This window comes from Dendrobates tinctorius, unplaced genomic scaffold, assembly GCF_039654945.1.
Source record: "Dendrobates tinctorius isolate UK_male_01 unplaced genomic scaffold, ASM3965494v1 ptg000139l, whole genome shotgun sequence".
NCBI classification, from domain to species: domain Eukaryota; kingdom Metazoa; phylum Chordata; class Amphibia; order Anura; family Dendrobatidae; genus Dendrobates; species Dendrobates tinctorius.
The window spans coordinates 11,630,351-11,657,069 of record NW_027361807.1 but is presented as its reverse complement, the minus strand read 5'-3'; the positions used below and the strand labels follow the sequence as shown (position 1 = coordinate 11,657,069).

General features: G+C 41.4%; 1 protein-coding gene across 1 annotated transcript in view; it reads right to left on the bottom strand.

Annotated features, from left to right (window-relative positions):
- The window catches only part of LOC141048955 (sodium-coupled monocarboxylate transporter 1-like), a 125,296-nt gene that overhangs the window by 13,862 nt on the left and 84,715 nt on the right, over positions 1 to 26,719 (bottom strand). Inside the window, exons 11-13 of the mRNA XM_073545024.1 lie at positions 23,290 to 23,376; positions 22,905 to 23,113; positions 22,626 to 22,729 (exon numbers count right to left, since the gene is read on the bottom strand). Of these exons, the coding sequence (XP_073401125.1) occupies positions 22,626 to 22,729; positions 22,905 to 23,113; positions 23,290 to 23,376 (400 nt within the window). The remainder of the gene's footprint in view (positions 1 to 22,625; positions 22,730 to 22,904; positions 23,114 to 23,289; positions 23,377 to 26,719) is intronic.

Sequence of the window (26,719 nt, the reverse complement as noted above, 5' to 3'; positions counted from 1 at the left end):
AAGATTCATAGAGATAGAGATAGATATAAAGATAGATATAGAAAGAAATATAGATAGATAGATCGATAGGTAGATAGATATAGAGATAGATAGAAAATAGATAATGGATGGATGGATAGATAGATAGATAGATAGATAGATAGATAGATAGCTATAGATAGAAAGATATAGAGATAGATAGATATATAGATAGAGAAAGATAATAGATAGAGATAGATAATAGATAGAGATATACAGATATAATAATAATAATAATATAGACATATATAGATAGATATAGAGATAAATATATATAGATAGATGGCTATAAATAAAAATAGATATAGAGATATATAGAGATAGATATAGAGATAGATAGATATAGAGACAGATAGATATAGAAAGATAGATATAGAGATAGATATAGAGATAATAGCTAGATATAGAGATAGATAGATATAGAGTTAGAAAGATAGATATAGAGAGATATAGAGATAGCTAGATAGATGGATAGATAGATATAGATAATAGAGATAATAGATAGATATAGATATAGAGATAGATGGATAGATCAATAGATAGATAGATAAAGAGAGAGAGATAGAGATTGATACATAATGAGATATAGAGATAGATATAGAGATATAGTGTTAGATAGAAAGATAGATATAGAGATAGATATGGATATAGAGATAGATAGATATAGAGATAGATAGATATAGAGATAATATATAGATAGATATAGAGATAATATATAGATAGCTATAGAGAGAGAGATATAGAGATAGATATAGAGAGAAACAGATATATATATAGAGATAGATATAGAGATAGATAGGTAGATAGATATAGAGATAATAGATATAGATATAGATAGATATAAAGAGAGATAGAGAGAGCGGTAGATAGAGAGATAGATACAGAGATCGATAAATAGAGAGATAGAGATAGATAGATAAAGATAGATAATAAATATAGAGATAACAGATAGATATAGAGATAGAGTAAGATAGAAAGATATAGAGATAGGTAGATATAGATAATAGAGATAGCTAGATAGACATAATAGATAGATATAGATAGAAAGATAGATATAGAGATAGATGTAGAGATAGAAAGATAGATATAGAGATAGATATAGATAATAGATAGAGATAAATAGATAGATAGAGATAGAAAGATAGATATACAGAGAGATCGATATAGAGATAAATAGATAGATAGATATAGAGAGAGATATAGAGAGAAATAGATATAGATATAGAGATAATAGATATATATAGAGATAGATAGATATAGATATAGAGAGATAGATACAGAGAAAAGATATAGAGATAAATAGATAAAGATAGATAGATATAGAGATAGAAAGATAGATATAGAGATAGAGAGATAGATAGAGATATATAGATAGATAGCTATAGAGATATAGAGATAGATATAGAGAGAAATAGAGATAGATATAGAGATAGATAGAGATAGATATATAGATATAGATATAAAGATAGATATAGAGATAGAGCGATAGATAGCGAGAGATATAGATATAGAGATAGATAGATACAGAGAAAAGATATAGAGATAGATAACGGATAGATAAATAGATAGGTATAGAGATAGATAGATATAGATATTAGATAGAGATATATATAGATAAAGATAGATATAGATGGTAGCTAGATAGATAATAAATATAGAGATAATAGATATAGAGATAGATAGAGTAAGATAGATAGATATAGAGATAGATAGATAGACATAATAGATAGATATAGAGATATATATAGAAAGATATAGAGATAGATAGATATAGAGATAGATGTAGAGATAGAAAGATAGATATAAAGATAGAGCGATAGAGATAGATATAGATAATAGATAGAGATAGATATAGAGAGATAGATATAGATAATAGATAGAGATAGAAAGATAGATATAAGAGAGATAGAGAGAGAGATATATTGAGAAATAGAGATCGATAGAGAGAGACAGATAGAGAGAGCGAGAGATATAAAAAAAAAAACAAAACAATACTCACCTCTCCTCCTCGCTCCCACGCTGATCCCGGCTTCAGTGTCAGGAGCTGCCCCCTCTGCCAGACACACAGCGGGTGCGCGATGTAGTGACGTCATCGCGCACTGGCTGTGAGCCAGGAGCAGAGAGGACTGAGGGCGGCGCCGGCCCTGATGCAGAGCGGCTTACTGGGCTGGGGGCGGGGCCTCTGGGGGTGGAGACCTGAAATGATATTCACTGCTTCGCAGTGAATATTCATTTCTCTTTAGCAGCGGGGACAGGGGCTCCTGCCTCCTGACACCCGCTGCTGCTCTGCTGGCAGGGGCCCCCATAGCAGCTGCATGGTGTGCGACACACCACTGGCTGGGGGCCCCTGGAGCAGCGGGGGCCCTAGGCAACTGCTGGCCCTGTATGCCTGCAGGTGCCAGGGCCCACCAGATGCCAGGGCCCACCGGAGAATCCTCCGGTTCCCCGGTGGGCCAGTCCGACGCTGCATGTACATACAGCAATTCTCTGTCATTTACACATCATTTTCAAACTAAATATTCTTCAAAACATATATATATATATTTATACACACACACACAGAGGCGTTCAGGGGGGGGCGAAACTTCTGAGTGTGCCCCTAACCAGTTAACCTTGATTACAACTGGGTGACGCACAATAATAGTGGAGGAGAACCTCAGCAGATGATCGTGCTGTTGCTGAATATAATTTCTAAATAAAGACCAATATTGATATTACCACCATATGGTGAGTGGTAGATATCAGTCCTAGAGAATATACTGTATAAGAGATCACAGTACAGTTACAGATGACGTTCTTTCTGATGGAATCGTTCACTTTTCCTGTCTTTTCCATCTGACCCAGACCGACATGACAACTTCTTCCAGCCAGGACTCGTCTTCAGAGATTACAACAAAGACACATTTCACTTCTCATATTTTCAGCACTGTCACCAATGGGACTGTTCCCAACCTGCACAAACTCCTTATCCTGCTGATACCCCAATACTGAGTCGCTGCTGCCGTATGTGTCCCTATTACTGCACCTATTGTGTGACTCTGTGTGACCTCTAAATTCTAAAGCAACCCTCTAGAAAATAGTAATGCCGGGTGCCAGTGCCCTAGAAAACAGTGCCCACATTTTGTCCCATAGAAAGTAATATTGCCATTTTTGCCCCTTTGACAGTCACGGTAACCTGTGTTTCCCTATAACAATAAGTGCCCACTTTACATTTAATAATGTCCTGAGTCTCCTCCCTGTACAGCTCCCCTATACACTGTATGATGCTCCCCTATACACAGTATGATGCTCTCTTATACACAGTATGATCCCCCCTCACTGTATATATACTGACCGCTTAGTATTCCCCAAATTGTTTGATAGCTCCAACACTAATCTCCACACTGTATGATGGCCCCCTAGATAGCCTCCATATAGTATAATGCACCAGACAAGTCTTACTATAGTCCTCAATATAGTATAATGCACTCCCCATAGGCAAACTATAGTATAATGCACTCCCCATAGGCAGACCTTATAGAATAATGCAGTCTTTTATATAGTGCACCCCACAGGCAGCCTCTATAGTGTAATGCAGCCCCATAGGGAGCCTCTATAGTATAATGCAGCCCCATAAAAAAATAAATCCAATACTCACCTTTCCTCCTGGTTCCTTCACTGCTGTGAGCTCCCGCACACCTCCTTACTGCAGGCTCTGAGTAGTGACGTCCTCGTGACCCCCTGTCAGTGTCGGCGTTAGTGACAGCAGAAGCTGATGAGGGGGGGACGATGGGAGAGAGCGCGTAATGCTCCTTCTCTCATCAAAAACATACAAAACACAAGCCGCGGAGACACCATCACATGTTTCTCAACGCAAGCAATGACTAGCCAGGTCTTTCCCCGGGAAGGAACAACCACGGGAAGGGCAGTCTCCAATGAAGGAAACCACCTATGCCAAAACATGGTATCCATCCACAGACAGCTGTTTCGGGGTATTGCCCCTCATCAGTGTGGAGTAGGAAACTGGCTAGTAGGAGCAATGCCTAGTAAAAGACTGTGAAAAATGAGGATGAATGAACTCATGGAGATCAACATCCAACACTGCGGAGACACCATCACATGTTTCTCTCACTGCGTTGAGAAACGTGATGGTGTCTCCGCAGTGTTGGATGTTGATCTCCATGAGTTCATTCATCCTCATTTTTCACCTTCTCTCATCAATGCGGTCAGTTGAATCGGCATCCAGCCGATACAGTTGATCTTGCAATGACGGGTGGGGGGCCCACTTCTGGCACAGGGCCCAACGCCTGCTCAGGGGCCCCATAGCGGCCGGGTGGCAGAGCAGGGAGATCGATTCTGCCTGATCTGCCGCAGAATGTAACACTATCGGTGTGCTGCGGGTGGGTCCCCTCAGAGCGCTGGTCCGGGGGTGACCTCCTTCTCCCCTGTAGCTCACCACATTGTAGGATTCACTCCAACAATAAGTTACCTGCATTACTGATACTAATATATTATATCACACTAGTAACATGTCCATGACACTAACAATCACTGTATAGAAAAACACTATTCCATAGCTATTTGCCATCAAGCACTAACTGCTGCTGTGGCACTTCAAGACTTAAGTTCCCAGTAGGAGCACTCTGGGAGTAGCAAACACCAAATAATGCGGTAAAGGGGATTGCTGACTAAAAAGGTGCCGTCTTTTTAACATATTTATTAATGACCTTGTAGGGGGCATAGAGAGTAGACTTTCAATATTTGCAGATGACACTAAACTCTGCAGGGTAATCAATACAGAGGAGGACAATTTTATATTACAGGAGGATTTATGTAAACTAGAAGCTTGGGCTGATAAATGGCAAATGAGCTTTAATGGGGATAAATGTAAGGTCATGCACTTGGGTAGAACGAACAAGATGTATAATTATGCGCTTAATTGTAAAACACTGGACAAAACAGTCACTGAAAAAGACCTGGGTGTATGGGTGGACGACAAACTCACATTTAGTGGCCAGTGTCAGGCAGCTGCTGCAAAGGCAAATAAAATAATGGGATACATTAAAAGAGGCATAGATGCTCATGAGGAGAACATAATTTTACCTCTATATAAGTCACTAGTGCGACCACACTTAGAATACTGTGTACAGTTCTGGTCTCCGGTGTATAAGAAAGACATAGCTGAACTGGAGCGGGTGCAGAGAAGAGCGACCAAGGTTATTAGGGAACTGGGAGGTCTGCAACACCAAGACAGGTTATTACACTTGGGGTTATTTAGTTTGGAAAATCGAAGGCTTAGGGGTGATCTTATTACAATGTATAAATATATGCGGGGACAATACAAAGACCTTTCTAATGATCTTTTTACGCTTAGACCTGTGACGGGGACAAGGGGGCATCCTCTACGTCTGGAGGAAAGAAGGTTTAAGCATACTCACAGACGCAGATTCTTTACTGTAAGAGCAGTGAGACTATGGAACGCTCTGCCATATGATGTTGTAATGAGTGATTCCCTACTAAAATTTAAGAAGGGACTGGATGCCTTTCTTGAAAAGTATAATATTACAGGGTATATACACTAGTTTCCTTAATAATGCGTTGATCCAGGGAGCTAGTCTGATTGCCGTATGTGGAGTCGGGAAGGAATGTGAAGCTTACTGGTTGCCACATGGGGTTTTTTTTGCCTTCCTCGGGATCAACATATTAGGGCAAGTTAGGATAGGATATGGGTTGAACTAGATGGACTTAAAGTCTCCCTTCAACCTTAATAACTATGTTACTATGTTCTAGGAAAAATATCCAACAATAATAGAGAAAACCATGAGGCACTAACTTCATGCAAGAAGTGACAGTTTATTAGATTGTTTGCATATATTTGGCTTCATATATCAAAAAATACGCTTGGCACATCTCTTTGAAACGCTGGCGATGCATGGACAGACCCTGGTGACTAAGGCTGGGTTCATATTGCTGGGTTCATATTGCGTCTCGGCAGTCCGTTAGACGGACAGAGTTACACCACGGTATAACGCGGTGTAACGCAGTCCGTTAGCGCTGCCATTGCCCTCCATTGTTGGGCGCATCGCAACACATGCCGTAGAGCGGCACGCGTTCGCAAATGTGTCGTCATTCACTGACAGAGCCTCGGATGTGGGCTGCAGCATCTGAGGCTCCGTCACCGCTAGCGCAGATGAAGCATCTGCGCTAGCGGTATAGCATAACGCATATCATTTGTTGAATGGGCTGTGTTAACGCAATGTGAACCTGGCCTTAGTTTTTTCACCCTCCATACGTTTCACATTAAGATAAACCGTGAACAAGGCTAATAAAGCCGAAACGTCGTTTTTTTCGTTACATGAGCCAACTGTATTTTTTTTATATATGAAGCCGAATATATGTGAACAATCTAATAAACTGTCACTTCTTGCATGAAGTTAGTGCCTCATGGTTTTCTCTATTATAGTAGCAAACACCAGTTAGGGTATGTGCACACGTTGTGGATTCTGCTGCGGTGTACAGTACCATTAAAGTCTATGAGAAATGAAAAATGCAGTGCACATGCTGCGGATTTTTCCATGCGGATTTTCTGCGGATTTAAATCCGCTGCATGTCAATTCTTTGTGCGGATCCGCGTTTTGACACCTGCTCCATTATAGGAATCCGCAGGTGTCAAAACGCAGGGGAAATCCGCAGGTAAAACGCAGGTCATTTGACCTGTGGATTTAGCTAAATCCGCAGGGTAAGCCGCAATGTGTGCACATACCCCAAACCTCCAGCACTCGCTGTCAGCCTGGTAAAGGGTAGGTTAATACAGTAATTACACACCAGCACAAACAGCCAAGATAAGGTGATCAATACATTGGTCAGTCAAAGAAAAAAGAAACATCCGGCACTGTCCCTGAGAAAGAAATACCCGCAAAGTCACTTATAACCGCGATCAGTGTGACACCTGTAACCCTTGCTGAACGGGTGCTCTATCCATGTGAAGAAAAAACATGAATTATCGTAGTAGAAAAAGACAGCAGGATGGCACTCACCGTTCTCTTGAAATGATTCACTTTATTTCATGTTAATAAAGCATTGACGTTGGCACGGGAGAAATGCAAAAAGACGGACGACAGCCGTTTCGTGCACAATGCAATTCAACAGGTCCCATGCTCAGGCTCAAGGAAACACTAATTTATACCACATGTGTGAACAAAAGAAACTCCACCCTTTACCTGAACGTGTCTTAAAAAAAAAACCAAAATAAAAAAATTAAAACAAGCATAATTTACATACACCATATGCAATAAAACGTAGCAATCATAACCGCTTCAGAGAAATACGGACATATCCACTTTTTCATTTAGACCCAACCCACGGAGCCCCTATCCCAGTACATAGACTGGCTTCTGCGTCCTCTCCTCAAGGAGATTCCTTCGTACATAAAAGATTCGAAAGATTTTGTGACAGTTCTAAAAGAAATTGATTGGCAGGATAATCTCCAGACGACATCCATAGATGTGGAAAATCTATACACTAGAATTCCACATGAGGGTGGAGTAGACGCAATTAGACAAGTGCTTTTGAGTTCTGATAGAGATCTGGGAACCATCAATTTCATCATGGATGGTCTTGATTTTATTCTTACGCATAACGCGTTCCAATTTGACAATGTCTGGTATAGGCAAACGGAGGGTACAGCGATGGGTACGCCCGTCGCGTGCACCCTCGCTAACCTGTTTTTGGCAGTTTTGGAGGAGAAAGTAGTTTATGCGGTCACCAATCCCTTTTTGAAGTATATAAAATTATTTATTCGCTATGTGGATGACATTTTCATTGTGTGGGACGGGTCAAAAGAGGATTTCAATTCATTTGTGGAGTTTCTTAATTAACATAATAATATGAATATGAAGTTTACTTCGCAATTTGGAGGCTCAGAAATAGATTTTTTGGATGTCAGATTAAAGTTAACCAATGGAGTTTTGTATACAGAAATTTTTCGTAAATCTTCATCCACAAACTCCCTCTTACATTATAATAGTGCACACCCCCATTATGTAAAGAATTCCTTGCCTTATGGCCAATATTTGAGATTAAAGAAATTTAATAGTCATAATGAAGGTTTTCAGAGACAAGCGAATGAATTGCGTAGCAGATTCAAAAAAAGAGGATATCCTGATTCTGTTCTAGATTCCGCCTTACAGAGGGTTAATAGTGAACCAGTTATTAACGGGCAGATCAAAAAAGGAAAAGATAAACGGTTTGTTTTTAGTTTTACATATAATTCTATGGATAGACACATTAGAACAGTCATCAGACAGAATTGGCACCTACTCGAAAGTGACAGAGACCTCACGGATGTGGTCAGTAGGGGTCCTTTATTTGCGAGTAAAAGAAGTACTAACCTTCGAGATTTATTAGTCAAGAACAGATTTCAAAACAAACGAAATAATTGGTTGGAATCTAGTGCCCCAAAGGGAATTATATATGTAAAACCTGTTCTTGGTGTCCATTTAAATTAAGTGGCAAAACTGTAAAAATGGGACCTATAGTTCACGAAGTCACGGAATTCATTACTTGCAGGACCTCCTTTGTAGTGTATGCATTGTTTTGCCCATGTGGTTTTTTTCTACATTGGGAAAACGATCCGGCCTCTCTGTGTAAGATTCAGGGAACATTTCAATTCCATCAGCACAGGAAAGGGTGTCCCTAGACTTATAGAACACATGAGGAAGGTACAAGGGGGAATGCGGAAGCATTACGGTTTACTGGCATTGAAAGGGTGTCTGCACCGCAGTATGGAGGGAGTCATAAAAAACATCTTTTACAAATAGAGGCTAAATGGATCCTCCATACAAAAGCCACAGGTCCTTTGGGTCTAAATGAAAAAGTGGATATGTCCGTATTTCTCTGAAGCGGTTATGATTGCTAGTTTTATTGCATATGGTGTATGTAAATTATGCTTGTTTTAATTTTTTTATTTTGGGTTTTCTTTTAAGACACGTTCAGGTAAAGGGTGGAGTTTCTTTTGTTCACACATGTGGTATAAATTAGTGTTTCCTTGAGCCTGAGCATGGGACCTGTTGAAGTGCATTGTGCACGAAACGGCTGTCGTCCGTCTTTTTGCATTTCTCCCGTGCCATTGCCTGTGCTTTATTAACATGAAATAAAGTGAATCATTTCAAGAGAACAGAGAGTGCCATCCTGCTGTCTTTTTCTACTATGATCAATACATTGGTTTAACCCTCCCTCTGCCTGCCAGGGAGGATGCGCCGCTTTCTCTGCACAGCTCAATGACTGCAGCCAGCAGTGCGATCTCTAGTTTGCACTTTTCCTGGTTTTCTCTCAGTCCTAAAGTGCAGTAAATTCCCAGGCCAAGACAATGCATCGCCATATAGTGCATCAGTGACGGCTGCAAAGTGCCTGGAAACTACGTAACATGTAAGGAGAGCATCATGCAATGAACATTACACCCCAATAGCAGTAAGTTGCATGTATATCTTCAAAGCAACAGATTAGACATATCAAACAGTAAATAACATGTGCTAAGATACTCATCAGTCCCCATGCTGTGTGCAGTGTCCACTTGTCCTGGCTGTTGCTCCTCGGCTGTCAGGCTCCTCTCAGGCAGAAGCAATCAAGTGCAGACACAGTCAGAGTCAGAGTCCCCCTGTGTCCCCCTCTCCTCCACAGACTGCAGAAGAGCGGTCACATGGCTCACTCCCTGCTGCAGAATGTAATTGTATTGGCGCGATCTGCATGCTGATATAGTTACATAGCGTAGCTCCGAGTGGGCCCCCTCAGAGCACGGGGTCCAGGGCCACCGCCCCCTCTGCCCCCCTGGTAGCTACGCTACTGTATATATGTATATACATATACTGCTCAAAAAATAAAAGGAATACTTTAACAACCAAATGTAACTCCAAGTCAGTCACACTTCTGTGAAATCAACACTGATTGTGATTCAAATTCACCTGCTGTTGTGCCAATGGAATAAACAACAGGTAGAAATGATAGGAAGGTCACTAACATCCATGTGTCTGCTCAGTAAGAGTGCCTAGTGTTCCCTTTATTTTTTTGGGCAGTGTATATATATAAATATATATACAGCTCTGGCAAAAATTAAGAGACCACCACATCAAAACCCTGTTATGGGCAGCCCATTATAATTCATCTGCCAGGTTCTATAAAATCACAGCAGGAGCCGACAGGATAGAAGAGATGGATTACGTACAGTAAATACAAATGGAACAGATAGATATATAGATGCCAGTGACAAATACAATTAGTACAGAGTGTGTGCAAACTACAGAACATGTACTTAATTAACCAAACATATTGATCCTATAGTCACTAGAATACTCACACGATCAAGAAGTGTCTACTCAAAAAAAAGATAAAATGACAATTTTATTATGATGACTCAAGTTAAAACACAAAACATATGAATGAATAAATGTCGGTGCCTCAAACCAAACAGCATAAACATGGAGAGGTCAGCAAAAGCGGAACACACAAAAATGCCCAGAAAAATATCAATCAGATACCAAGGAAGAAGCTCTTGCGAAATGCGCATTGGGGTTTGGATGGTCAGCGTGTCACTGGACACGGCATACATGTGGGGAACACGAGCTCAGGTAATATGTATTGATTATGTACTATTTATTTGCCTGATCATGTGAAGTCTTATTGGAAACATGGTTCCTGGAAATGGAGCATACTATGATCTGCATTTATGATTGGATTCATACTTTTGGTATAATCTGTGTTTCCCTGTGTTGATTGGCACGAACGCTGCGCTTTTACTATGCACATGCACTCTAACTATATATGAATTGCATTTAGGACAGGAAATGTATTCCTGCCCAATATATGTGCTTGCCTAGTACCATATCACAGTGTATCCACAGTAGTTAGAATTACACAGTGATTAGAATCATATAATCTGTTTGAGTATTATAGTGCAGTAATAATTTTCCCTGGTGCCTGATTGATATTTTTCTGGGCATTTTTGTGTGTTCCGCTTTTGCTGAACTCTCCATGTTTATGCTGTTTGATTTGAGGCAACAACATTTATTCATTCATATGTTTTGTGTTTTAACTTGAGTCATCTTAATAAAATTGTCATTTTATCTTTTTTTGAGTAAACACTTCTTGATCGTGTGAGTAGTCTAGTGACTATAGGATCAATATGTTTGGCTATTATGTGGAGTGTAGCCCATCCTGTGCATAGGGAAATGGGTATGGGCAGTGTGTTTATCATGTATTTAATTAATAAAGGATTATTTTTTGGAAAAATATGGAGTGGGCTCCCGCGCAATTTTCATAACCAGCAGAGGGAAAGCCAAAGGCTGGGGGCAGATGTTTATAGCTTGGGAAAGGGGTAATACCCATGGGGCTTCCCAGGCTATTAATATAAGCTCAAAACTGCATACTTAACTTTTACTGGCTATTAAAATGGTGGACCCTAAAAAACAAATGACGTAGGGTCCCCCTATAATTGATAACCAGCAAAGCCTATGCAGACAGCTGTGGGCTGATATTAATAGCCTAGGAAGGAGCCATGGATACTGGCTCCCCCAGGCTAAAAACATCAGCTCTCAACCACCCCAGAAGAGGCGCATCTCTAAGATCTGCCAATTCTGGAACTTAACTTTGCTCTTCCCACTTTCCCTGTAGCAGTGGCAAGTGGGGTAATAGTTGGTGTGGTTCATATCACCGTCAGGTGACATCAAGCCCCGAGGTTAGTAATGGAGAGTTGTCAATAAGACGCCTTCATTACAAACCCCATAGTGACATTTTAAGAAAACACAGACACCCACAATAAAGTCCATTATTGGAAACAATGACACAGACTCCTTTAATATTCTTAATTAAACCATACTTATAACCTCGCCTAATTCCTGAGAAGCCCTTGATCTCCTGTAGTAAAAGCAAAATAAAAAAACAACAATATACCATACCTGTACATCGATCTATCTCACGTCATAATCTATGTCTGGGGGATAAACAGTTTTCAACCTGGACAGTGCCAAGATGCATCTGTCCTGGCTGAAAACCACTAGTGAATGAGATGCTGTGAGCGTAGCCTCAGTGACTAGCTGTGATGTCACTGAGGCTGCATTCCCAGCCGGCCTGAACTGTGGTGACCTCTGGACCGTGGGAAAATGCCAGTGATGAGGTGACCGCAGTTCAAGTTCATTATCTTCACAGCAGATCACTGTGCAAAATTGTCACTGTGATCTGCTGTGAAGACAAATCTTATTTTTTTCACAAAAATAATCTTTTCGCCCCCATTTTTTTATTTTCCCAAGGGTAACAGGAGAAATTGGACCCCAAAAGTTGTTGTGCAATTTGTCCTGAGTATGCTGATACCCATATGTGGGGGTAAACCACTGTTTAGGTGCATGGCAGAGCTCGGAAGGGAAGGAGCACGGTTTGACTTTTTCAACGAAGAATTGGCTGGAATTGAGATCAGACGCATGTTGCATTTGGAGAGCACCTGATGTGCCTAAACAGTGGAAACCCCCCAATTCTAACTCCAACCCTAACCCCAACACACCCCTAACCCTAATCCCAACCTTAACCCTAACCACAAGCCTAACCCTAATACACCACTAGCCATAATCCCAACCCAAACCCTAATCCCAACCCTAACCCTAATCCTAACTTTAGCCCCAACCCTAACCCTAATTTTAGTCCCAACCCTAACGTTAGCCCTAACCCTAACTTTAGCCCCAACCCTAACCCTAACTTTAACCCCAACCCTAACCCTATCTATAGCCCCAACTGTTGTGAGTTCATTTTCCCCTTCACTACTGAGGCCCGATGAACTCCCTCTTCTGGTAAAGAAAGGTAGTGAGCCTGATTATCAAACATCTGAGGCCAATGATGATGACTGGCTGAGTGGAGTTACTGACTGGATATAAGGCCGCCGACGCCCTTCTGCCCTGCGGGTGATTTCTCTGTGGGATCCTTGGAGACCAGTCTGAATTCCTGCTCATCTAAAGCTAAGTTTTCTGCTCTGCCTTTTGCATATTTGCTTTGCCTTTGTTTTGCTTTGTTTTTCTGGATTTCTGCCATTCCCTGCTGGGGTGAGCTGAATTCCTTTAGCTCTGTCTTCAGAAAGTACCTGAGTGCTGATATAGCTTTTGAAGCCTAGCTGCTTCAGGGTCTTTTTTCCATATCAGCTTGTTGGCTTATGTCTTTTATAGGGTTTTTGCAGATTGCAGACAGCAACCTTCCTTTCCTGTCCTGTTTAGTTAGTTTTGGGCCCCATCGTTTGCTCAGCCTATCTTTCTGTCTGTGTGAGTGTTTTTTCATCTTGCTTCACCGTCATTATATGTTGGGGGCTGCCTTTTGCTTTGGGGTCTGCTCTGGGGCAGTTTAGATTTCCTTTTCCATCTTTAGGCTATCTAGCTCTCCGGCTGTGATCGAGGGGTCTAGGGCTCCGTAGGAACCCCCACGGCTACTGCTAGTTGTGTTGATAGGTTCAGAGGTCTGCAATCTGATAGTTGCCAACTTCTCTGGTTTTCTGGACGTAGCTTCTATTTTTGTGTCTGCCTCCTATGGTGACTCATTCATAACAGAATCACCCGCCATACCGCAGATCCTAGGGTACTCAGTAGCAGGAAAGAATTGTAAAAAAAAAAAAAAAAGTGTATATTTTTTCCTCTATATCTCTGAGGCCGTAGGGGGAATTTTTTTTTCTCTCAATGGAGATAAAGCAATTGTCTGATTGTGTGGAGCAGCTCGCTGCAGAAGTGCGGGGAATTTCCGCCTACCTTGCTCATTCACATGCTGCTGAACCAAAGATTCCTACACCTGATGTATTTTTTGGGGATCGGTCTAAATTTTTGAATTTCAAAAATAATTGTAAATTATTTTTTGCCTTGAAGCCTAACTCATCAGGGAGCTCCGCGCAGCAGGTTAAAATTGTCATCTCTTTGCTGCGTGGCGATCCCCAGGATTGGGCGTTTTCTTTGAAACCAGATGATCCTATTCTGACTAATGTGAATGCATTTTTTCAAGCCTTAGGGTTGTTGTATGACGAACCTAATGCCATTGATCAGGCTGAAAAGACCCTGCTGGCATTGAACCAGGGTCAAGATTCTGCAGAATTGTACTGTCAAAAATTCCGAAAGTGGGCGGTACTTACTACCTGGAATGATAATGCCTTGGCTGCTCTCTTTCGGAAGGGTTTTTCAGAAGCCGTAAAAGATACTATGGTGGGATTTCCTGTTCCCTCTGGTCTTGACGATTCTATGTCATTAGCCATTCAGGTTGATCGGCGTTTGCGCGAACGCAAAACTGCACGAGAGGTGTTGCCACCTGTTGAACAAATGTCTGAACCTATGCAATGTGATAGAGTTTTGTCCAGAGAGCAGCGTCAGGAGTTCAGAAGGCGTAATAAGTTGTGTTTTTTCTGTGGAGATGCCTCACATATTATTTCTGCCTGTCCTAAACGAGAGAAACGCTTTGCACACACGTTTTCTGTTGGTGGTGTTCAACCTAAGTTTCTTCTGGCTATTACTCTGATCTGCTCCCTGTCCACATTTTCCGCCAAGGCTTTTGTGGATTCGGGAGCAGCCCTAAACCTAATGGACTTGGATTTTGCTAAACGTTGTGGATTTCCGATGACACCTCTGCAGACGCCTATCCCTTTGAGGGGGATTGATGCTACTCCTTTGGCGAAAAATAAACCTCAGTTTTGGACCCAGGTGGTAATGCGGGTTGCCCCAGACCATCAAGAAAATTGCAGATTTTTGGTGTTGCATAATCTGCATGATACCATTGTTCTGGGGTTTCCCTGGTTACAAATTCATAATCCAGTTTCGGATTGGAAATCTGTGTCTGTGGTGAGCTGGGGTTGTCGGTGTGCCTTTAGTGAGGCTCCGGTGTTTTCCACCTCTCCTCAGTCGCATGATGTTCCTGATTATTTGGCGGACTTTTATGATGTATTTAGTGAGAATGAGTCTGCGTCTCTGCCTCCTCATAGGAGTTATGACTGTGCAATTGAACTGAGCCCGGGGTGTAAATTTCCCAAGGGTCGGCTCTTCAATTTATCTGTACCCGAGCACGAAGCTATGCGATCCTATATTAAGGAGGCGTTGGAGAAGGGTCACATTAGACCATCCTCGTCACCCTTAGGTGCCGTTTTTTTTTTGTAGCCAAAAAGGATGGTTCATTAAGGCCTTGTATTGACTATCGTGCCCTCAACAAAATTACTGTTAAATATCAGTATCCGTTACCCCTGATTTCGGATCTATTTTCTAGAGTTAAAGGTGCTTGCTGGTTTACCAAGCTTGACCTCAGGGGGGCGTATAATCTTATTCGCATTAAGCATGGGGATGAGTGGAAGACGGCGTTTAATACTCCGGAGGGACATTTTGAGTACCTGGTGATGCCTTTTGGGCTCACTAATGCCCCTTCTGTCTTCCAGTGCTTCATGAACGATATTTTCCGAGATTTTGTGGATAAATTTTTGATTATCTATCTGGATGATATTTTGATCTTCTCCAAGGATTGGGATTCTCATGTGGAACATGTTCGGACTGTGTTCCGGATCTTGAGGGAGAATTCCCTGTATGTCAAAGGATCGAAATGCCTTTTTGGAGTACAGAGGATTTCTTTTTTGGGATTTATTTTGTCTCCGTCAACTATTGAAATGGACCCGGCCAAGGTACAGGCCATTTATGATTGGGTTCAGCCCACTTCTTTGAAGGCCCTCCAGAAGTTTTTGGGTTTTGCTAATTTTTATCGGAAATTTATAGCAAAATTTTCTAGTATTGCCAAACCATTGACTGATTTGACTAAGAAGGGTGCTGATGTGTTAAATTGGTCTCCGGAGGCTGTTTCTTCCTTTCAGGAGTTGAAGCGAAGATTCACCTCCGCCCCGGTTTTGCGGCAACCTGATGTCTCACTTCCGTTCCAGGTAGAGGTGGATGCTTCTGAGATTGGTGCAGGAGCTGTTTTGTCCCAAAAGGATCCTGTAACATCTAAAATGAATCCCTGTGCCTTCTTTTCCCGAAAGTTCTCTCCATCTGAACGTAACTATGATGTGGGGAATCGAGAACTGTTGGCCATGAAATGGGCATTTGAGGAGTGGAGACATTGGTTGGAGGGAGCTAAACATCAAGTCATGGTCCTCACTGAACACAAGAATTTGATTTACCTAGAGTCGGCTAAGTGCTTGAACCCTAGACAGGCTAGGTGGGCCTTGTTTTTTACACGTTTTGATTTTGTGGTTTCTTTTCTTCCTGGAACTAAGAATATCAAGGCAAACGCCCTCTCTAGGAGCTTCTTTGCTGATTCTCCTGTGGTGACCAAGCCTGCTACCATCTTAGGCGAAGGGGTAGTTCTTTCTGCCATCTCGCCCGATTTGAGACGTGCTCTGGAGGAGTTCCAGGAGGACAAACCTGAGCATTGTCCCAGTGGAAAGTTGTATGTTCCTGACCAGTGGAAGAAGAGAGTGATGTCTGAAGTTCATTGCTCTGCTTTGGCTGGTCATCCAAGTATTTTTGGTACTAGAGATCTGGTGAGTCGGTCTTTTTGGTGGCCCTCCTTGTCTCGTGATGTCAGGAATTTTGTGCAGTCCTGTGGGACTTGCTCCCGATCTAAATCGTGTTCTCGCTCTAGTGGGTTGTTGATGCCTTTGCCTGTCCCCAAGAGGCCATGGACCCATAATTCAATAGATTTCATCTCTGATATGCCTGTCTCTCAAAGGATGACTGCTATTTAGGTGATTTGTGATAGGTTCTCTAAGATGGTTCATCTTGTACCACTCCCTAAGTTGCCGTCCAACTCTGAGTTGGTGCCCCTGTTTTTGCAACAGGTGGTTCGCTTGCACGGGATTCCTGAGAACATTGTATCTGACAGAGGAGCTCAGTTTGCGTCTAGATTTTGCAGAACTTTCTGTTCCAAGCTGGGAATTCAGTTGTCCTTCTCCTCTGCTTTTCACCCTCAGACCAATGGGCAGACAGAGAGAACAAACCAGACCTTGGAGTCATATTTGATATGTTTTATTTCCGCTGATCAGGATGATTGGGTTTCATTTTTGCCCTTGGCCGAATTTGCTTTAAATAATAGAGCTAGTTCTGCCACTTTGATGTCACCTTTTTTTTGTAACTTTGGGTTTCATCCTCGATTTTCTTCAGGGCAGGTGGAGCCCTCTGCCTGCCCAGGTGTTGACACTGTGGTGGAGAGAATGCACCAGATCTGGGACCAAGTGGTGGATAAGTTATCTCTCTCCCAGGAAAAGGCCCAGAGGTTTTCCAACCGACATAGGACCATCGGTCCCCAGTTTAAGGTTGGTGATATGGTGTGGTTATCATCAAAAAATATTGCTATGAAGGTGGCTTCTCCTAAGTTTAAGCCTAGATTTATTGGACCTTACAAGATTTTGGAGATTATTAATCCGGTCTCTTTTCATTTGGCTCTTCCTGTTACTTTTAAAATCCATAATGTGTTCCATAAGTCTTTGTTGAAGAGGTTTGTTGAACCTGTTGTTCCGGGGGTGGCACCTCCAGACCCTGTATTGGTCGAAGGTAACATGGAATATGAGGTAGAGAAAATACTGGATTCCCATCTGGCTAGACGGAGACTCCAGTATTTGGTTAAGTGGAAGGGTTATGGTCAGGAGGATAATTCCTGGGTCTCTGCCTCTGATATTCATGCCAAAAGATTGGTGCGTGCCTTTCATCGGGCTCGCCCTGATCGCCCTGGTGGCGTGGTTGAGGGTTCGGTGACCCCTCCTCAAGGGGGAGGTACTGTTGTGAGTTCATTTTCCCCTTCACTACTGAGGCCCGATGAACTCCCTCTTCTGGTAAAGAAAGGTAGTGAGCCTGATTATCAAACATCTGAGGCCAATGATGATGACTGGCTGAGTGGAGTTACTGACTGGATATAAGGCCGCCGACGCCCTTCTGCCCTGCGGGTGATTTCTCTGTGGGATCCTTGGAGACCAGTCTGAATTCCTGCTCATCTAAAGCTAAGTTTTCTGCTCTGCCTTTTGCATTTTTGCTTTGCCTTTGTTTTGCTTTGTTTTTCTGGATTTCTGCCATTCCCTGCTGGGGTGAGCTGAATTCCTTTAGCTCTGTCTTCAGAAAGTACCTGAGTGCTGATATAGCTTTTGAAGCCTAGCTGCTTCAGGGTCTTTTTTCCATATCAGCTTGTTGGCTTATGTCTTTTATAGGGTTTTTGCAGATTGCAGACAGCAACCTTCCTTTCCTGTCCTGTTTAGTTAGTTTTGGGCCCCATCGTTTGCTCAGCCTATCTTTCTGTCTGTGTGAGTGTTTTTTCATCTTGCTTCACCGTCATTATATGTTGGGGGCTGCCTTTTGCTTTGGGGTCTGCTCTGGGGCAGTTTAGATTTCCTTTTCTGTCTTTAGGCTATCTAGCTCTCCGGCTGTGATCGAGGGGTCTAGGGCTCCGTAGGAACCCCCCACGGCTACTGCTAGTTGTGTTGATAGGTTCAGGGGTCTGAAATCTGATAGTTGCCAACTTCTCTGGTTTTCTGGACGTAGCTTCTATTTTTGTGTCTGCCTCCTACGGTGACTCATTCATAACACCCAACCCTAACCCTAATCCTAACACTAATGGGAAAATGGAAATAAATACTTTTTTTAAATTATTTTTCCTTAACTAAGGAGGTGATAAAGGGGGTTTGATTTACTATTTATAGCGGGTTTTTATGCTTGGCAGCTGTCACACACTAAAAGATGCTTTTTATTGCAAAAAATAGTTTTTGCGTCACCACATTTTGAGAGGTATCATTTTTCTTTATTTTGGCCCACAGAGTCATATGAGGTCTTGTTTTTTGCGGGACGAGTTGACATTTTTATTGGTATTTTCAGGCACATGACATTTTTTTAGCACTTTTTATTCTGATTTTTGAGATGCAGAATGAACTGCAATTCATGAATTTCTTTTAGGGGGGTGTTTATACCGTTCCGCGTGTGGTAAAATTGATAAAGCAGTTTTATTTTTTGGGTCAGTATGATGACAGCAATACCACATTTATATCAATTTTTTATGTTTTGGCGCTTTTATACAATAAAAACTATTTTATAGAAAAAATAATTATTTTTGTATCGCTTTATTCAGAGTGCTATAATTTTTTTATTTTTCCGGTGATGGAACTATGTGGCAGCTTCTTTATTTATATCTGTCTTTTTGATTGCGTGTTATTCCACTCTTTGTTCGGCAATATGATGATAAAACATTATTTTTTGCCTTGTTTTTTTTTTAATGGTGTTCACTAAGGGGTTAACTAGTGGGACAGTTTTATAGGTCGGGTGATTATGGACGTGGTGATATTAAATATGTGTACTTTTATTGTTTAGATTTTTTTATTCAAATATTGATATAATGATGGAATAAATATACATAGTAACATAATTGTTTAGGTTGAAGGGAGACTTTAAGTCCAGCTAGTTCAACCCATATCCTATCCTAACTTGCCCTAACATGTTGATCCAGAGGAAGGCAAAAAAAAACCCATGTGGCAAACAGTAAGCTTCACATTGGGGAAAAAATTTCCTTCCCGACTCCACATACGGCAATCAGACTAGCTCCCTGGATCAACGCAATATTAAGGAAACTAGTGTATATACCCTGTAATATTATACTTTTCAAGAAAGGCATCCAGTCCCTTCTTAAATTTTAGTAGGGAATCACTCATTACAACATCATATGGCAGAGAGTTCCATAGTCTCACTGCTCTTACAGTAAAGAATCCGCGTCTGTGATTATGCTTAAACCTTCTCTCCTCCAGACGTAGAGGATGCCCCCTTGTCCCCGTCACAGGTCTAAGAGTAAAAAGATTTTTTAAGTATAATTTTTTATTACATTTTTACAATGATTTAAAAAGCATTTTTTTATTTCATTCTTTTACATTTTGTCCCACTATGGGACACTCATTTTTGCAGGCTTATTGCTTATATGGCATGCAGATCTGCATGCCATATAAGCTGTCAGCGCTGCAGCTTCTATGCACTAACCTCAGAGACTTCCTGACATGCACTGCGCATGGCAGGAAGTCTCTGAGCTCTAGTAACCCGATGTCGTCATGACGACATCGGGTTACCATGGGAGCGATTGGGACCCATGTCACAGCTGACAGCCCCTCTGCCTGCTCCCGGAATGCTGCGGTCATGTTTGGCTGATCGGGTATGACGTACTATCCCATCCATGGGCATTAATGCCCAGGGCACATGGACGGGATAGTACGTCATATGTCAGAAAGGGGTTAAGGGCATAAAAATTTGAGTTTGAAAATTTCGAGATTTTTGCCATATTTCCATTTTTTACACAAATAAACATATATATCGAAGAAATTTTACCACTATTATAAGAACATGCCTCCATCACACCTATCTTCAAAAAGCCCTCTCTTGATCCATCCTCTGTATCTAGCTATCGCCCTATATCACTTCTCCCCTATGCCTCCAAGCTACTGGAACAACACGTCTACCTTAAACTGTCCTCCCATCTCTCTTCTTGCTCCCTCTTCGACCGCTTACAATCTGGCTTCCGGTCACACCACTCCACTGAAACTGCCCTTACTAAGGTCACCAATGACCTGTTAACCGCCAAGAGCAAGCGACACTACTCTGTCCTCCTCCTCCTGGACCTGTCGGCTGCCTTTGACACAGTGGACCATTCCCTATTATTACAGACCCTCTCATCCCTTGGCATCACAGACTTGGCTATATCCTGGATCTCATCATACCTAACAGACCGGACATTCAGCGTCTCCCACTCACACACCACCTCCTCACTTCGCCCCCTATCTGTCGGAGTCCCCCATGTTCAGTCCTAGGACCCCTGCTCTTCTCCATTTACACCTTTGGCCTGGGACAGCTCATAGAATCTCATGGATTTCAGTATCATCTCTATGCTGATGACACACAGATCTACATCTCTGGACCAGATATCACCTCCCTACTAACCAGAATCCCTCAATGTCTGTCCACTATTTCATCCTTCTTCTCTGCTAGATTTCTGAAACTTAACGTGGACAAAACAGAATTCATCATCTTTCTCCCATCTCACGTGACCCCCCCAACAAACCTATCCCAGTCCCCACCCCCACCCACTCCCACCCCCCGACCCCACTCTCCCCAGTCTCACAAGCTCACTGCCTCGGGGTAATCCATGACGCTGATCTCTCCTTCAAACCACATATCCAAGCCCTTTCCACTTCCTGCCGACTTCAACTCAAAAATATTTCACGAATCCGTTCATTCCTCAACCAAAAATCTGCAAAAACCCTAGTCCATGCCCTCATAATCTCTCGCCTTGACTACTGCAACCTCCTGCTCTGTGGCCTCCCCTCGAACACTCTCGTACCCCTCCAATCTATTCTAAACTCTGCTGACCGACTAGTCCACCTGTCCCCCCGCTATTCCCCAGCTTCTCCCCTCTGTCAATCCCTTCACTGGCTCCCCATTGCCCAGAGACTCCAGTACATAACCCTAACCATGACATACAAAGCCACCCACAACCTGAGTCCTCCGTACATCTGTGACCTCGTCTCCCGGTACTTTCCTGCACGCAACTTCCGATCCTCACAAGATCTCCTTCTCTACTCCCCTCTTATCTCCTCTTCCCACAATCGCATACAAGATTTCTCTCGCGCATCACCCCTGCTCTGGAACTCTCTACCACAACATATCAGACTCTCACCTACCATCGAAACCTTCAAAAAGAGCCCGAAGACCCACCTCTTCCGACAAGCCTATAACTTGCAGTAACCACCGATCGACCAAACCGCTGCATCACCAGCTCTACCCTCGCCTACTGTATTTTTACCCATCCCTTGTAGATTGTGAGCCTTCGCGGGCAGGGTCCTCTCTCCTCCTGTACCAGTTATGACTTGTATTGTTTAGCATTATTGTACTTGTTTTTATGTATAACCCTCCTTACATGTAAAGCGCCATGGAATAAATGGCGCTATAACAATAAATAATAATAATGTACAATATGTCACAAAAAACATTCTCAGAATCAGTGGGATCCGTTGAAGTGTTCCAGAGTTATTACCTCATAAAGGGACAGTGGTCAGAATTGTAACAATTGGCCTGGTCATTAACGTGCAAACCAATTAGGGGTGTAAAGGGGTTAATTTGTACTGTAAGTACACTTTTAGCTATCCTGTGTGTACATGAGCAGTATCAATATTTCTGGCCATCAAATGACTTGTGTGCAGCCTTCTAAAGCAGTTTTCTCCATGCACTAGAAGCCAGCTTCAAACCCTTTCTCCATAGAGTTTTATACAGCAGTTATAATTTGATTCATCACTGCAGACAGATTTGTAGACAGATTTCAGCAGTTTTTGAGAGTGAATGATAAGAATTATTACAGTCACAAAAGATTTAGAAAATCTGCTGTGCGAACAAACTACTTACAAATAAGATGCAGTAGATAGTTTCACCTGGAGAGAAATGCTTAGAGAAATCTCTGGTAGCCACTTATCTCTACCTACCCATTTGAAAATTGTATATTTGGGGCACTGAGAATAATCCAATACTTGACATTTATAGTATACATGTAGCAAGCTTTAACCTGTTGTAGGATCACATACTTGTTTTATTTTGTATCCAGCATCATAATATTACCAATACTACCAATTTAATTCATACCTGACAAAAGACTAACAATTATACCAACAAATACAGTCACAAGGGTCCCCAAAATGCTGAAGTATAAATACGATAACGAATACCAATAGTCAGCAAGCACTGGCCTAAAAAGAAAAAGAAAGAACAGAGGAAATTAACATTATACTGTATACTGTATAATCATTTTCAGTGGTGGTCGTACCACTAATAAAATCATTCTGATTCATTAGAAGCAAAGTCATTGATAATTATAAAAATCAAAGCAAATTCAAGAATCTACGAGTTCTATATCTGTCTCACCTCTCACTGGCTTGATCTTGTGCTGCTGAGACAACCATTGTTACTGGCATTTCCGTAATAGTCGTAATGTTCAAGATATCAGTGAAATTACAAAAGGCAGTGGACAATGGTAGAGGTCTACTTCTTTCAGGCAGTGGGGGGTAGATCTGAGCCCCTATTCCAGCCCATAAAGACATAGAGAACCCAAAAAGCAGCCCCACAATGGCTCCCTGTACATGAAAATTTTGTATTAAATTAGTGTGACAGGTCTATGTGAATAGTAAGCTCTTCCTTCTCACCTTTTCTTAGCTACTGGAGAAGTAAAGCAGATCTATAAACTTGAGTCGAATAACATTTGCTACTCTTGAAAATTTAGAAAACAGAATTTTCTTTAAAGAATACTCACCAATGGATTGCAGAAAGGTACAAACATTCCTAAGGAAAATAATCCAAGAAGAGGGCCTCCAACCATAGCAAATATAGACAATGCCGCCTGTTACAAAGAAAACACACTATTATTCTAATTGCACAGATTATTACTGTAATATTACCTTGCTGTGGTTTTAAGATCTGCTTATCCTAATAACTGAATGGATTTCAATATTTCAATTTTATGTAATAAAGTAATCATCAACACTACCTTCATGACGACATCAGACGAGATACGGACAGTCCTAATAACAGGCTTGTAGTGTTTGGCTGATAGTGCTCAAGTATTAAAGTATAGTGAATAAGCCCAATGTTTAAACTGAACAGACACAGCAGTCACCAGATGGATCTTTAGGGAGTAAAATCACTTTATTATGTGCACATACAAGAATAGGTAAAAGAAAATATGGAACAGATAGCCTACCGGTGTTTCACTCCATCAGCGCTTTCTCAAGGCATGACTTTGTGAGGATATGGACTGTCTTACCCCATCCCTACTCTGTGTGCATTAGTGTAATGTGAGTAATTTAATGTGTATGTATATAATCACTATGTAATATGTTAAGGTAATGTGTAGAATAGTGGGTCAAATGCAGAAACCCCATGATAGTGTATAAAGATAAGTGTTTTATAGATAAAAGGAAACAAGGATTATTAGTAATATACTGTAGAGATAGGAAATAGATAAGGAATAGTTAATGTTAGGTGAAGGCCCACAGATAGGAGGGGAATAGTGTTAATAAAAGGAGAGATACTCCCTGGTTATGTGTGGTTAGTAGTGGAAAATTTAAGCAAGTTCTTCATGGAGTTCAAGTGCAGTGGTCTGCTAGGGCCAACATAGGCCTATCACTCAGGGCAGTGGATTGTCATAAAACTTCTCCATGCAGATCCATTTGTTGGGCCCGGGACCTCGAGATTGGCACCAGGGCCATAGGCACATCTCACTTGCAGGCCTGCGGGAGAAGGTGGACACGGATCCTCAAAGTCAGAGGATTATGGAATCTGGATGCACTGCCATCGGTAGAGAGGGAACCCTAGAGGTAGTGGAGACAACAGGAAAAGGGATGCTCTATCGGGAATGAGTGCTAGGGCTGAACTTATGTCCGGTACCTGAGGAAAAGACTGTAACCTGTTGTGCTATATCACACATTCTCCACGGTAAGGACTCTGAACTGTTCAGAAAAAAGTTTGACTGTTTGTAAAGCACTTGGTGTCACCTGAGTTGTGTGCAGCGGTTCCTGAAGATGGAAGCCTGGAGTCAGTAGAGGCCTATAGCCCACTAGTGAATGTGAAGCACCGCACACGTAACAGCACACTGGAATGGGACACAGTTCTCTTGTAGGGTGCCAGAGCGTGCAGGAGCTACAGCTCAGCCACGTCTACCCCACTCAGTCATCTTACAACTGGATAGCATATACACCAGATAATCAAGGCTTGATCAATATATTTTCCAAAATATAATATATTTAATAAATATTTTATAAATTAGTAATGATATTATTAATATACTTTTCCTCCCATCCTGCAAAAAGCAGATTGGCAAGTAGGTGCTACTGGAGTGTCCATTGGAACACCAGTGCTTTGGGCATACCAGTGGCCACCAAACTGAAAGACGTTATTGAACAAAACAAAATTCAGCGTTTCGCATATAAACTCAAAGTATGTATTCTCCTACAGTCTGTGCTCCTCAGGAAAGCGCTGATTGCATGAAACGGCTGTAGGAGATCTGCTCTATACCTCTTTTCACCAGTACAGGCATTGAATAAAGTGACTTTTTTCTGATGAGTGTCGTATCCATCTATTCATTATGTTGAACATTTCAATATTATCATCCTGCTGCAGTGCACACTGTGAAGTCCTCAATATTCATAAACTTTGACCCCTCCAACAATCCTACTGCCACTAGCTAAAAGGTTATTTCTATTTACAGTATTAATTTATTGATTTATTGTGCTTGGCATTATAATCTAATTATTTCAAACATTGTTATTGGATTTTAGTAAATAATAAGGGTTGGGAAAAGGGGAGGGAAAGAAGGGAAAGAAAGGGAATTAACAAAGGGAAAAGGGTGGGAAAGAGGATTAAGGGAATAAAAAGTAGAGAACTCAAGTCTTTTTAACAATGCCTTACAAGTACATGAATATACATAAGTAATGTATCAAAACCCATACAATGTACATATATATGAATCCAAGTTAGCGAATTCAAACCGCACCAAGTATAATTAAGTGTTACAGAATTTAGTGTTCCAAACCTTCCATTTGTTGGAATATCTGATTAATCCATGATTAACGGTTGCAAATCTCTTTTCTATGGAACTATGCTGATGAAGTCTGTCCAAAATTTCACAAAATAATGGTGGGTCAGATTTTTTCCACAAGTAAGCAATTGCATTCTTTACTACTAGAAAGATATGCATGATAACAAATTTAACTGACGGGTCAACAAGTTCCAAGTCTAGAGACAGCAAAGCTCTTTGCGGAGTGATTTTGAAATTTTGGAAATAGGAATTGATATGCAGTGACACTCTGTTCCAAAGATCTTTAATCTTCGGGCAGCCCCAGAACAGGTGAAAAAGGTTTCCTTGTTGACCACAGTTCCTCCAACAAAGGGGAGAATGCTCCTGGTTTATATGCGATAATCTAATAGGGGTGAAATACCACCTGGTTAGAATCTTGAAATATGATTCATGAAGAGTCATTGAAATATTAGACTGGTAGGTGTATTTGATGGCACTATCCCATTGCTTGTCTTCTATGGCCACATTCAATTCAGACTCCTGCCTCCTCATGTATGCATTTTTGGAGCTAACCACATCACCATTGAAGTAGTTATATACATTTTTTAAATTCCAAATATTTTGTTATTAGCGTTGCACAGCAATGATACCAATATCTCCAGGTTAATGTTATTGATTTTTTTAAGTTTCTGAATGTACTCCTTTAGGATTAAAAAGGGCACTAATTCGGAAGATGTCAAGTTATATTTAGATTTAACATTACTAAAGGTGAGAAATCCGTCTCCCTCGTAGAGGCTTCCAACTCTTTTAATATCTGAACTAAGCCAAGACTCCGACAGAGGAATGTTGTATACAGAGACAAGTAGTTGTAAAGGGAATTTCCTGAATTGGACCCGATTGTTGTACATTTTTGAAGGCTTTAAGAATATTCTCCATGCAAGTATGATTGGCTTAAAAATTGGGTGGGATGAGATCAGCCTCGGGTAATGGAATATAAAATTAAAGAAATGCTCTTTTGCTGATACATGTCTACCCACATTATCTTCCAAGTCAGTCCAGTCAGGTTGAATCTTGTCACAAAACCAGAACCAGCTTTGTTTGATCAAGAGCGCCTGATAGTACACATGTATATTTGGCAAACCTGAGCCTCCATTACGTTTGTTTTTAT